General features: G+C 46.8%; 1 protein-coding gene across 6 annotated transcripts in view; it reads left to right on the forward strand.

The window, feature by feature from the left end:
- The first annotated feature begins 4,254 nt into the window (after positions 1–4,254).
- Positions 4,255–12,579, forward strand: part of OGFRL1 (opioid growth factor receptor like 1) — a 30,421-nt gene continuing 22,096 nt past the window's right edge. For 4 of the 6 annotated variants that reach the window (XR_002893253.3, XR_003681542.2, XR_002893252.3 and 1 more), the window contains exons 1-5: positions 4,255–4,584; positions 8,928–9,014; positions 9,150–9,231; positions 12,294–12,372; positions 12,462–12,528. Coding sequence is in view for 3 of the 6 variants with exons in the window: in XM_024133050.3 (XP_023988818.1) it covers positions 4,345–4,584; positions 8,928–9,014; positions 9,150–9,231; positions 12,294–12,372; positions 12,462–12,528 (555 nt within the window). In the remaining 3 variants the exon portion in view is untranslated. Of the gene's footprint in view, positions 4,585–7,504; positions 7,636–8,927; positions 9,015–9,149; positions 9,232–12,293; positions 12,373–12,461; positions 12,529–12,579 lie in introns of those variants that run through there. The other 2 variants (XM_024133051.3, XM_028494690.2) reach the window with 2 other exon arrangements.

The following is a 12,579-nucleotide window of genomic DNA, read 5'->3' on the forward strand; positions in this document are numbered from 1 at the left end:
CTCCCAAACGGCACAGCCATCTCATGGGAGGCCAGACCAGAGTCCGGGGTTGGTTAAGCCTTAGCCAGCCTATACTTGTCTTTGGGTTCCTCTGCTATATTGAGGCGCCATCAGGTCCTGGGCTAGAGCTCCGAATGCTTGCCTTTGGGTCTCTCTGCATCCTCTCTGGCATGTCCCTGGGCTCAGTGACAGCACGTCTGCTGGTTCTGATGTGTCCTCCTAGGGGCACCTGTGCTCTGAGAAGCCTGGAAGTGATCCATTCCTACAACATGCCTCGGGGAGTCTTTTCACAAGGTTAAGAGTAACTGTAAATAAGAAGGGCGGCAACTCCGAGGAAGACTGGAGGAATGCACAAGAATCACATATTCCTTGGCTGTAGATTTAATAACAAGCACCCTTCTGAGCTGGGGAAAATCCAGAATGTGTTTACATATCCACTCCTTATTCAGTTACTGTAATGCTTTTAAGTGATCAGATAAATTTAAAGGGCCACAAACAAGAATTATATAAAATAATAACAAATACTTAATGGTAATAATTGGAAAAAGGGAATGTGGGGATACATATCTATTTTTATTCATGGGAAATAAGTAATAACTTTGGAGGTGATAGGCAACCTTTCTTTTCCTTTTTTGATCGACGTCAAAATTCCTATATTTAATAGCTTTTATACTAATTTTCTTTAAAAATTTTGAATGTTTTGCTTAATTAAAGTGTGGCTAGAAAAGATCTTTTCAGTTTCTATTTTCAGCACAGCGTCTTAAATCAAAACCCAAAATATGGGTCTAAATGCTGCTGAATTGTTCAACTAAGGACTCCAAACATTGTTATTGAACAAATGTTATTACTTTTTAAACATGGCTCTATTTTTAGTCTACAGGCTGAATTTATTTGTTTAGTTATGCAAATGATGATTTATTACCAAATTCTTATCACATTAATTTCAGCTTACCTCCACTGATATCTTATTGTCCACTAATTCAACACTCATAAATTCTATGAACATTTTACCTTTGCTTTATTAATAATTTTCGTGCGATTGGGAAAGAGGGCTTTAAGCTGTGAAAATACTCAGTATTGGATATGAATCTAGAGTTGGCCTCCGAATTGTAAACTATTTCTTAGAAATAAATGAGTCCTTTAAAAATGTTAAACCTCTCTTGTAGCAAACCGCCATATTGCATGAATTATAGAATGTACAGTTTTTCACATTTAAATATCTCTGGAATGGAATAAGATGCATCTTAGAATCATTTGCTTCTTAGGTTCCTTGAATACGGTACGTTCATACTTGGGGTTTTAGCCAAATACTCCAGTGGCCTGGAAAGGGCTGCAGAGGACATGTGATGGACACCACCAGGGCAGCTCCGACTCCCCACTTCTGTTGAGGATGTCATTTATCTACTCCCTACACTTTTCCTCTGAATACAAAACGATAAAACAAAAAGTGTCCCCTCGGAAGTAATGGAAATAGAGCTGCTTTTGATAAAAGAGGGTGATTTTTTTTTTATAACATATATTTTTTTTTTCCTCCATGGGTCTAAAATTCCCAGGAGCTCCTGAGAAGTTAACTCCTGAGGTTGGATAAAATGGCCTTTGATCTACCTTTTCCTTTTATATGAAAGTCTCTCAGAGGAAATTCTATAACAATAAACCTTCTTTCTTAAAGTCCCTAAAACACAATTCACTATAAAAAAATTTATGTCACATGTATCTTGGATTCTAGCCAAAAAAGTTTAGTTCCTGAAGTACCAGGTCCTCCTGACAATGGCCTCACCCTTCAAGGACATGGTTGAAACCATGACAAGGTTGAAATAGTTACACTGGAGCATGGCTATAGTATCTGGAGAGCTTAGTGTGGATTCTGGGTACAGGGAGTCAGAAGTTATACTTTGTAATAGGCCATTATGATACTGGTTTCTCCTCGTTCCATGTATATCTATTTAATTGCTGAGTTCAATATTCTTTGAAGATATACTGGTGAATAATGATTAGAGTTAATATGTATCGATAAATTAATATGTGCATGGCTCTAAGTGTTGGATTTTTTATTTGAAGCAAAGACATACTTCTTTAGTGTCAATGCGGGAATGTTAAATGCTCTCAAAGGTAGGGATAATGAAGAAATTTAGGTTTCCCGGTAGGGTAACTCCTATACAGAACCTGGAGATGAGAGACCTCCAGAATTAACTTTCTTAACATAGATTGGACACAATGTGATCAATTATTGCTCCAAACTTACTTTGAAAAATCACTGCTTAAGGTTTTTGTAAAGGTTTCATGTAAAATTATATTCTTTAGAAAATATATTGCACAACTTGGCACAAAATCTGTTGCCCTATAACAACTGATACATTTGCCAAAAGGTGGTGGAAAAGGTAAAGATTCAATTGCAGCAGTTATATGTACAAATACATATAGGCTTTCACAGACATTTTTCATGGTGCCGTCGTTTGTGTAACTACTGCAAGATTTAGTGACTTAAAACAGTAGCCATTTTATTGTTTTCACTATTTTGAGGGTCAGGAATTTGAGCAGGGCTCTGCTGGGTGGCTCCTTTGTTCCGTATGCCAACAGTGGAGGTCACTGAGAGGTATTCAGTGGGCACATGGGCTGGTCTGGAGTATCCAATAACACCCAGCAGGATGCAGCAGGGGATGCTGGAAGGCAGGACCTCGCTGGGACTGGCGACCAAAAGACAGACACAGCGGCCTTTCCCGCAGTCTCCGGGGGAGTGGAACTTCTTATATGGCAGCTCAGGGCTACACAATAGTAGGTTCCCAGACCTCAGGAGAAGAGGCAGGATTCCTTAGAGCTTTACCTTGCAAATTCCAGATATTCTGGAAAATCCTCCACAGTCTGTTTTCCAAAGCAAGCCCCTGTGGTCAGCCTTGATTCAAAGGGTAGGGAGTTAGACAGTACCTCTCAAGGGGAGGTGAGCAAAGAACATGAGGCCAATTGTAATCTACACACTGCCAGACCAGGAGCACCCGGGCACAGCAACTATCACTAGACATTCTTTTCCGGGATGCTTACGGCTAGACGGACAGCATTTACTTCTGCAACGTGTTCTGGTCCTCTGCCATTGGATGATGACTCCAGACTAGACTCCAAACTAAATGACTCTAGCTAGATTCGTGGGGCCTACTCCGGCCCCATGTTTTCTTCACTAAGCCGTTATGACCAACAAGTCTTTTTTGTGTGTCAGGTCTATTTGTGTGTCTGTTACTTATTAGTTTTAGATCACTCGTGGATCGTGGTAAGTCAGGGCTGCAAGGGATGTGGAAGAGAAAATCGGGTCCTATTTGATAGGAAATTTAGGTTTAAAGTAGCTGTGTGACCTGTCCAAGGCCAGAAACTGATTAGGGGCAGAGCCACAGCCATAGTGCTTGAAGACAGGCAGTCCTGATTTACCTGTGGAATGGGCATCCTGTTCACCTATCCTCGCCCTAGAAACAGCCCATCGTCCTTGTTGCGGTCTCCTATTTCACCACGAAACACTTAGAAAGAAGCTTTAGACGTGTACGTCGAATCTGTCTACTCAGCCCACAGTGTGTAGATGTGAGCTGAGCACCCACCGGGCTGCGCACGTGCAGGCGTGGCCTCCTCTAGCCGGAAGGCCACAATGCGAAGTTTACAGGAGTCACTTGTTCCATCGTGCTGTTTCACCTTTAGGGACTTCTAAAGCACGTTTTCCCCTGCTGTCCCTCCATTTACAGAACAGACCAAGGGGCCGAGGATTCTGAGTTCTTCCTCCGAGCACAGATGCGCAGCGGGTGTTAGGGAAACCATCCACGGATGCAGGTGAAAGTCTGACGGTTATTGCTGCTTTTGCTCTTTGGATGAGGTAGCAGACAGCTTCGACTCTGTGGTCCGCGGGGACGCTGGGTGGCTGCCCAGATGCAGTCTCGGTAGCTCGGGGTTTCTATTGATGTGCGGCCCGGTCACCACCAGCTTTGTCTTCTGCCACACGGCCAATCCGTCTTCCTCCCGGACCAGCCGGGAGAGGGGGCGGGATGTGGACGGGACTCGCCCGCAGACGGCGACGCCTCCTCGGACCCCGATCCGCCCCCCGGGCACGTCCGAGGCCGAGGGAGGCGGGCCTTCCGGGGGGCAGAGCGGCGGGCGCGGCGCGCGGGGCCGGGGAGGCGGGAGCGATGGGCGGGCTCGGGAGCGGGCGGCGGTCCCGGGGCCGCGGGCTCCTCCCCGCCCTGCGCCCGCCGCTCGCCGCGCGCAAGCAGAGCGGGCTGGGCGCCGAGGTGCCGCCCAGCGCCCTGGCCGCGGCCCTACCAGGGCCCTAGGGCCGCCGCAGCCGGAGCCCGGAGCCTCGCGCCCGCCTCTCCGATGGGCAACCTGCTCGGCGGGGTCGGCGTGCGCGAGCCCACCACCGTGGAGGACTGCGACTCCACCTGGCAGACGGACTCGGAGCCCGAGCCCGAGGAACCGGGGCCGGGCGGCGGCGAGGGCCCGGGGCGGGAGCCCGCGCAGCCCCCGGAGCCCTCAGAGCCCCCGGAGCGAGCCGGCGGCCGGCCCCGCGCCAGCCCCGCGCCCGACCGGGACGCCGAGGCGGCGGGCGCCGAGCAGGTACGCGGCCGCGGGGGCCTCGGGCCGGGATGCGGGGGGGCGCCGCCGGGAAGGGGGCGGGGCCTGGGCTGGGGCTGAGCGGGGCGGCTCGTCCTTCCCCCGCCGTCCCGCCGCCCCGGGACCCAGGCCTGCGCGCCGAGGTCGCCCGGGGCCGCCCGCTGCCGGCCTGGGGCCTGAGCGCGGGCACGACGAGGCGGTCCCTCCGGGCAGAACCCAACTTGGAGGGGTGTCTTCTCTGCCTCCGCAGACGGGTGATGGAAGGCGGGGTGGGAGGAACCTACCTCCGAACGGAGGGCTGTGAAAACCCGTCTAGTGCGTGTTATTGGTTAAAGAAAAAAAAAAAAAACCGGAATGAGGTGGGACTGCGATGGAGCAGCGAGCCGTCTCCCTACGGCGGGAGTCCCCATCCGACGTTAAAACACCAGGGTTCCTATTCCAAGTCAGGCCTTCCAACCCAGGAGTTCAGGGCACGCTTCAAAATTCCTGTTTCACCCAGAAGACTTGTTGGTCCAGCTGTGCTTAAGTCATTTGCCCACTACAATTCGAAGGAAAGGTTCGTAAGGAGATAAATATCCCTTTTAACCTCTGATGGTCTGAAAATAATACAGAAAACTTCAAGAGGAGGAGCTGCGTGGCCAAGCCTCTGAAGAAGTGCGCCTGGCGGAGCTCTGACAGGCTGGTGGTCCCGGGTCAGGCCCTCCCTCCCACCAGCTATGGGGGGATGAGGTGGGAAGTGGAGCCCCGCCAAATCTGATGTAACCACGGGCTCTTGGATTGAGGAATCAGAGGTATATTTTATAGGAAGGCTGCCTTCTGCATCTTGACCATCATCTCCTTTTGGGTCAGGAGGAAACAGCCTTAGTGCAGGCTCTATGCTACCCAGGTCATTTCCATCAACTGCAGTTTCAGGGGTGGGGTACGGTGGGAGTTCCTGTTTTGAGTCCCCACTTTAGAGAAAACTGAGGCTTAGGAGAAGCTTGCCCAAGATCATCCAGGGAGAGAGAGGTGCAAACCCAAGTATGCCTGTCACCAGCATCAGAACTTCCGACCTGCTGGAGTCGTGAATGTAACTCTGCCTCTTGCTGCTGGGTCATCTTGCCTTGGGAACGCAACCTCAGGAAAGTATGAGACACTGTATTCCAGTGTTTTTCTCTTCCGCTTGTCTGCAAATGAAGAAACCTTCTGAAGAAGTTTGGGATGTCAAAAAACACCCTCTCAGGTTCAGTCCAACTAACCTGGTCCATCTATATAAAACAGTTTTATAATTAATGTTTCAATCAGTTAATTGCAACCCCAGTAAATGGTAAATGGCCCCAACCCTTCCTTTTCCCCTTTAATGATTAAGTTTTCTTCTCAGTATCACCATGTAACTTCTACTTTTTAATGCTGCTTCCGACTGTCCACCTCATCTGTGCCCTGCACCCCACAGTCATTTGCAAGAACTACTGGAGCTACCTTTAAAGTCTATCCCAGACTGACTACTTCTTACCAGCTCCATTGCTGTATTCCTAGCCCAACTGAATAGCTGACAAACGACAGTGCCATTAACTAGAGGTGGGGAAGTCTAGGGGGAAGGCAGCATCCGAGGTTAAGTCAAGAATGCTCTCGGGGCTTCCCTGGTGGCGCGGTGGTTGAGAGTCCGCCTGCCGATGCAGGGGACGCGGCTTCGCGCCCCGGTCCGGGAGGATCCCACGTGCCGCGGGGCGGCTGGGCCCGTGAGCCACGGCCGCCGCGCCTGCGCGTCCGGAGCCTGCGCTCCGCAACGGGAGAGGCCGCGACAGTGAGAGGCCCGCGTACCGCAAAAAAAAAAAAAAAAAAAAAAAGAATGCTCTTGGGTTTAATATCTTATGAGACATCCAAGTGGAGTTGGTGAGTAGTTAATTACGAGTGGAGCCTCAGTCCAGGACTGGAGCCATCAGCATGTGAGAGTGGAGGTATTTAAAGTCCTGGGAAGGTATGGGGTCATCAAGGAGCGTGAGAAATGTGGTCGAGCCCTGGGCCCTCCTCCACTGAGAGCACGTGAGGAGGAGGAGCGAAAGATGAGGCCGACCAGGGGCGACCGATGAGATGGGAAGGAAACCAGGGCAGCTGTGTCAGGTGACAGTGTTTCAGGAAGGAGAGGGGTTAGCTTCCAGGGAGAGAGAGGTGCAAACCCAAGTATGCCTGTCACCAGCATCAGAACTTCTGACCTGCTGGAGTCGTGAATGTAACTCTGCCTCTCTGACCCCATGCTGCTGGGAGGTTGCCTGAGTTGAGCACCAAGAAGGATGCTCAGTGAGATGGAAATTTGTTAGGTGACATTCACAAGAGTCCTTTGGTTGTGGATGGAATGCGGAGGGTGAGAGCCTGGTTGGGGTGGTAAATGGAAGAAGAGGAGGCGGACGGGGACTCTGGTCAGCTCTCCGGTGAGGCTTTCCTGTAAAAGGGAGCAGAGCTATGGATCTGTCATTCAGATGGGGTTTGGGGCAGTTCCAATTTGTGTATGTTTGTTTTAAGATGAGAGATACTACAGCATGTTTGCTGAAGGAAATGACCCAGAAGACAGGGACATTTTGGTGACACAGGAACTAGGAATAATATGTTGACAAAATCGGTGGCCGAGCAGGTGAAAGGGGGTCGGATAGAGACCAGAGGAGCGGGAAGTGGGGGGAGCAGGGACACTGCCTGCAGGTTGGCACATTTAGAGGTTGGAGGAGGTGGGCGATCCCGTGATAATCCTGGGAAATAGGCAGGGTGTGAGTCATTCTCCTCATTTCAGAGATGATCAAACTAGGATTCAGTTAAAAGCCTCACAAAGCAGCAGCAGACTGAAGACTCAAGCCCAAGTATCCTGACTCCCAGTTTGGGGCTGTTGACATTACACCACGGTTTCTATAATGATCCTTCGCATTTGGTGGAGCTGAAACTGATTCAGACCTAATTAGTTAGACTTGGAGCCCAGAGCCTGGGGTTCGCATTCTGCCGCTGTGGCTGGGCTCTGGGTGTTGGTGAAATTCCCCGAGCCTGGGTTACCTTGTTTCTAAGATGGAAGCACTCCTAACTGCCTGCCAGGTGTGTTATAAGAATCAAAGGAAATAATTTTTGTGCTTTGTACATGGAAAAGTGCTTTCTGTACACATGTCGGATGATGAGTCATGGGGTTGTAGCTCAGGCTAAATAGATTCAGAAACCTGCTAGGCAGAGCTATTTTGAAACGTGTGGCAAGGACCAGAACGTAAGCTTTGCCTTGCTTATGTAATGTGACAGAGTAGCCAGTGTTAAACACCAGCGAGTTTGGTTAAGTATCTCCGTACTTGTAGTAATAGTGAGAATCACGCCACTTCAGAAACGTGTGAAAACTGCTTAGAGGATGCCAGTCTGTCCGCACAGATGGGGGCGGGGGCTGAGGAGAAAAGGGTAGGGGCAAAGCTCTTAATGAGTAATCAGACCTAAACTTTGTCATCTGTTTCATCATTGTCACCAGTCTTGTTGCCCTTCTGCGTGACACTGGACCCAAAGTATTGATACACAGAGCTAGAGAATGCGAACTGATTATCTTGACCTGTATCTTATATTTTCAAAATTACGTCATGGGGCTGGGAGTTTTGTTTAGAATTTAAATAGTGTGAGTAAACTACCACATATAAGTTACTACAATGTAATGTGAAGTTCATTCTAATTGAGAGCTTTTATTGCTTTGTGTGTATATATTTGAAATTTTCTAGCTTTTATCACATTGTATTATCACTGAATTAATGGAAGGTTATTCATACCTTTGTGTACTTGTTATGGTGCTGTAAAGGGTGGAATTTAGAAAGCTATTTAGTTTGTGTTAAAAGCCCCCTCTCCTTGCATTAATATCACTTGACTTCCAAGTACAGCTAAACATTGCAAAATTAATGACAATTTTCCTTGAGGAATCGATTTATTATCTTAACACTTTTTTTTTTTAGTGTTATGTAAAGTATTCTAAAATAAGTTTGGTCAAAGAATCACTTGTGTAACCTCTGGTAAAATGTAGGTCTTGAATTCATTTTAAGAATTCTAAGGTTTTAAGGTTTCTAATGGATACCGATCCATAACATTTGGCCTCTATAGGCTTTTGGTGAATAATAAGGTTTTTTTATTTAGTGAAACACCTTAGGGCAAATGTTATTGGCTTCAACTCAGGAAACGAGAATGCCAGCAAATGTTGCTAGTAAGCATTCTTAAGAGGACATTTATACTATCTTCATTTATCTGGACATCTTGACACTTTTCAGGCTTTCTTTATGGATGTTCATTATTTTAAGTTTGTTCTGGAAACTTCTTGGTGAAACTATCTTGCTTTAACATGTAAATGGAATTTCATTTTTTTATTTTAGGGGACTGATTCCACTGAAGTACCTGCCAAACCAAAGAGAAGTTTTTATGCTGCGAGGGATTTGTACAAATACCGACACCAGTACCCAGTAAGACTGTAGAATTTTTTTTTTCTAAAATGTAAAATATTTCCCTTCTGTTTTTGTTACTTTGTGGTGCCAGTGAGCAAATGTGCCTTTTTTTATATGTCCATATGCTGGAGATTGATTTATTTTTTCCTTTAGCAGAACTTCAAAGATATCCGATATCAAAATGACTTGAGCAATCTTCGTTTTTATAAGAATAAAATTCCATTTAAGCCTGATGGTGAGTAAGCCGCTACCTTGGTAAAAAGCAAATTTTAACTGGTAGTACCGCTAGTCATTCTTCGTTCATTCCATGGTCAGTGCAGTCATTGTTCATTGACTGGCTTTACTCTGCCCTGCCGTCCACTGTGTCTCCAGAGTCCTAGACCCTTGAGCTGTGAGCATCTGCTCAGCAGATTCTGGGGGAGTAACCTGAGGGTTAGCAATCCTTCCCACCCCCTGTTTACAGTGGCGACTACTATCTGAAAGGTAGTGGGGGCCATTTTTGTGAGAGGAAAAGAGGAGATTTTGAGAACCATAGAATATTAGATTATTAAGGAACCATAAGGGAGATCAAATTCAGTTTCCTCATTTTAAAGATGAAGTTGCTGGTTCTTGATGACCGACTTTGATCATAGACTTGATCACAGACTTGGATCTGGGCTCCAGAGTTCGGTGTTCTTTTCACCGTGCCAAACCCGGAAAATCTCTGGGACCTAATTGAAAGGTGGTTTTTCTATTAGAATCATCTTTCCTGTCGATTTTCAGATTCAAGGTCAGGGAGCTAGAGCAGCCCCAGTTCAGCGTTCCAACATCCCAGGGAGGGAACTGCAGACACCGTAGATCTCCACGCAACTCTGTCAGATATACTGGCCCTCCTCCACACTCTACAGTTGCCCTCCCAGGATCTTTCCTAAACCTTTAGTGAGAGGGTGCGGTCTCCGTGGTAATATGCACGATTCACCCAGGCACCAGGCCGTGGTTCGTGGTGGGCGTCCTCATTTTATCCAGGTCAAACCAGAAAGCTGGCTGCTCCCCGTCCGTAGAGCCCCTATCTCTGTGGGGTGACCAGATGGCCCTGGCTGCTGCTCTTTACTCTCAGTGGAAACCTAGCCACATCCCCAGCAGTGTGAGTCAGGGAACGAGGGTCATGGATTGCAAAGCTCTCCGAGCGGCAGGACCTTGCATTCTTTGATGAACTAACTGGCTGAAGAATATCTAAGGAATTCCCAACATTTGTGCACTGGCGGACGCACCAGTTGGAAATTAGGATGTAAGAACATTGCTGCAATGGCCAGATCCCCTTATCTTTAGTTGATTTCTGGTGTCCCAGAAGGGACACTGTTTTGGAAGGAGCCCTCTAGATAAAAATGCCCTGTTGTATTGACTAACGATAGAAAGGTACTGCTTTATTTACTAACTGAAATAGTATTAATTAGATAAGTTAGTTTTTTAGGACCTGGAGTAAGAAAACCTTTTGAAGAAATGCAATGATAGATAGGTAATTTGACTCTGATGTGAATTGTAAAAACTTTTCCCAAAGGAATGCCTTCAAAATACTAAAAGCATTGAACATAGAGATAATGACAGTATTTAACTCAATTATTTTTATGTTTCTGACAGTGAATTTATTTTTGAGGTGGTAATTTAGAGCAATAACTTAAAGCAATGCATTAATTTTTTGTAATCTTTATCACAAAAGTTATTTGGAAATCTTATAAGACTGGTGGAGGTCAGAAGTTTTAGCTAAGGTCACATAAAATGTTATTCTAGTTTATTATATAAATTACATCAACTCTCACTTTCCTTCGCAGTATGTGTGAACACACACACACACACACACACACACACACACCCCAAATATAAATTACATCAACTCTCACTTTCCTTCGCAGTATGTGTGAACACACACACACACACACACACACACACACACACACACACACACACACACCCCACACTTGCCAGTAAGCATAAGGCTGCAACGATGTATGTTACTTATTAAGTAGGAGGGGGGATAGATGGAAGGGGAAACAAATGGGAAATTATGGAGGTAAATGGCTTCAACATGCTGATGATTAAAAAACAGCCTTTTACCAAAAACCCTGAGTGTGGACCTCTAGCACAAACTGGTGATCTCTGGAGGAAACGAGAAGGAGATGAGTTACGTTTAGAAAGATATTAGGTTGGGCTTCCCCGCTGGCGCAGCGGTTGCGCGTCCGCCTGCCGATGCAGGGGAACCGGGTTCGCGCCCCGGTCTGGGAGGATCCCACATGCCGCGGAGCGGCTGGGCCCGTGAGCCATGGCCGCTGAGCCTGCACGTCCGGAGCCTGTCCTCCGCAACGGGAGAGGCCACAGCAGAGGGAGGCCCGCGTACCGGAAAAAAAAAAAAGAAAGATATTAGGTTGTTGTCTCTCTTCCTATAAAATTGACGAAACGGCCGCACAGTCAGTTGTGACTAGACAGATTTGGGAAGCAGAGGATTTTGCCGTGATAAGTTCTTAAAGGAGAACTAGATGTGGTGAAGAAGGGGGCTTAACGTTTCAGAACCAGAAAGACCTGTGTTCTACTCCTGGTTTTGCTAGTGTGTGACTGAGCAAATCACACCATGTCCTCAGTGGTAAAGCAGGGGCTGGTGACGCTGGTTTGAGACAGTGCTGGGTGGATTCAGCGGGCTGGCTACACCCTGTGTAATCCCGGCCCCCGCCGCTAGGAGGCGCTCACCACCATTTCCTTTCCCTTTCCTCGCCTCCCTTTCCTCCTTTTCCCTGCTTCGCTCCTTTCTCTTCTTCCCATCTTTGTCTCCTTCTTTTCTTTTTGCCTGGCATACATTTCATTTTTATTCGATCTATTATTTCAAGAACTCTATGACCCTCCAGGGCAGGGGTTGGCCAACTTTCTCTGTACAGAGCCAGAGAGTAAATATCCTCAGCTTTGCGGGCCACGCAATCTCTGTTGCAACTACTCAACTCCCCTGTTATGATAGAAAATACGTGAATGGATGTGCCTGGCTGTGTTCCAATAAAGCTTTATTTATAAAACAGATGGCAGGCCATAGGTTGCCAGCCTCTGCTTTAGAGTAACTGTCCAATAGCACTTTCTCCAATCTGAGATGCCATAAATTTTTTTTAGAATTAGACTTATTACATAACAGAGTATATGGCATAGGGTATTCATCTTACAAAAGTATTGTTGTTGTGTGCTGTTGTTAAGTTTTAACATAAGGCTTCAGCGATTCAGTCTTAAAATGCCTCCAACAATGCTTTACACGTCTGGTTCATGTTCTAAATCTTTACTTTTTAGGTGTTTACATTGAAGAAGTTCTCAGTAAGTGGAAAGGAGATTACGAGAAGCTGGAATACAGCCACACCTACATCCAATGGTCAGTCGTGTGCTCTCTCTCGCACCTGTTTCATCATGTGTGTCTCCCAGGCAACATTAATATAAAAATATTATTTTTCTGAAACGTAGGCTTTTCCCCCTGAGAGAACAAGGCTTGAACTTTTATGCTAAAGAACTAACTACGTATGAAATTGAGGTAAGGCAAGCTCATTTCATTTGGTGTGAATTAGCCTAATAATATTGCCAT

This window comes from Physeter macrocephalus, chromosome 10, assembly GCF_002837175.3.
Source record: "Physeter macrocephalus isolate SW-GA chromosome 10, ASM283717v5, whole genome shotgun sequence".
In the NCBI taxonomy this organism is placed as follows: domain Eukaryota; kingdom Metazoa; phylum Chordata; class Mammalia; order Artiodactyla; family Physeteridae; genus Physeter; species Physeter macrocephalus.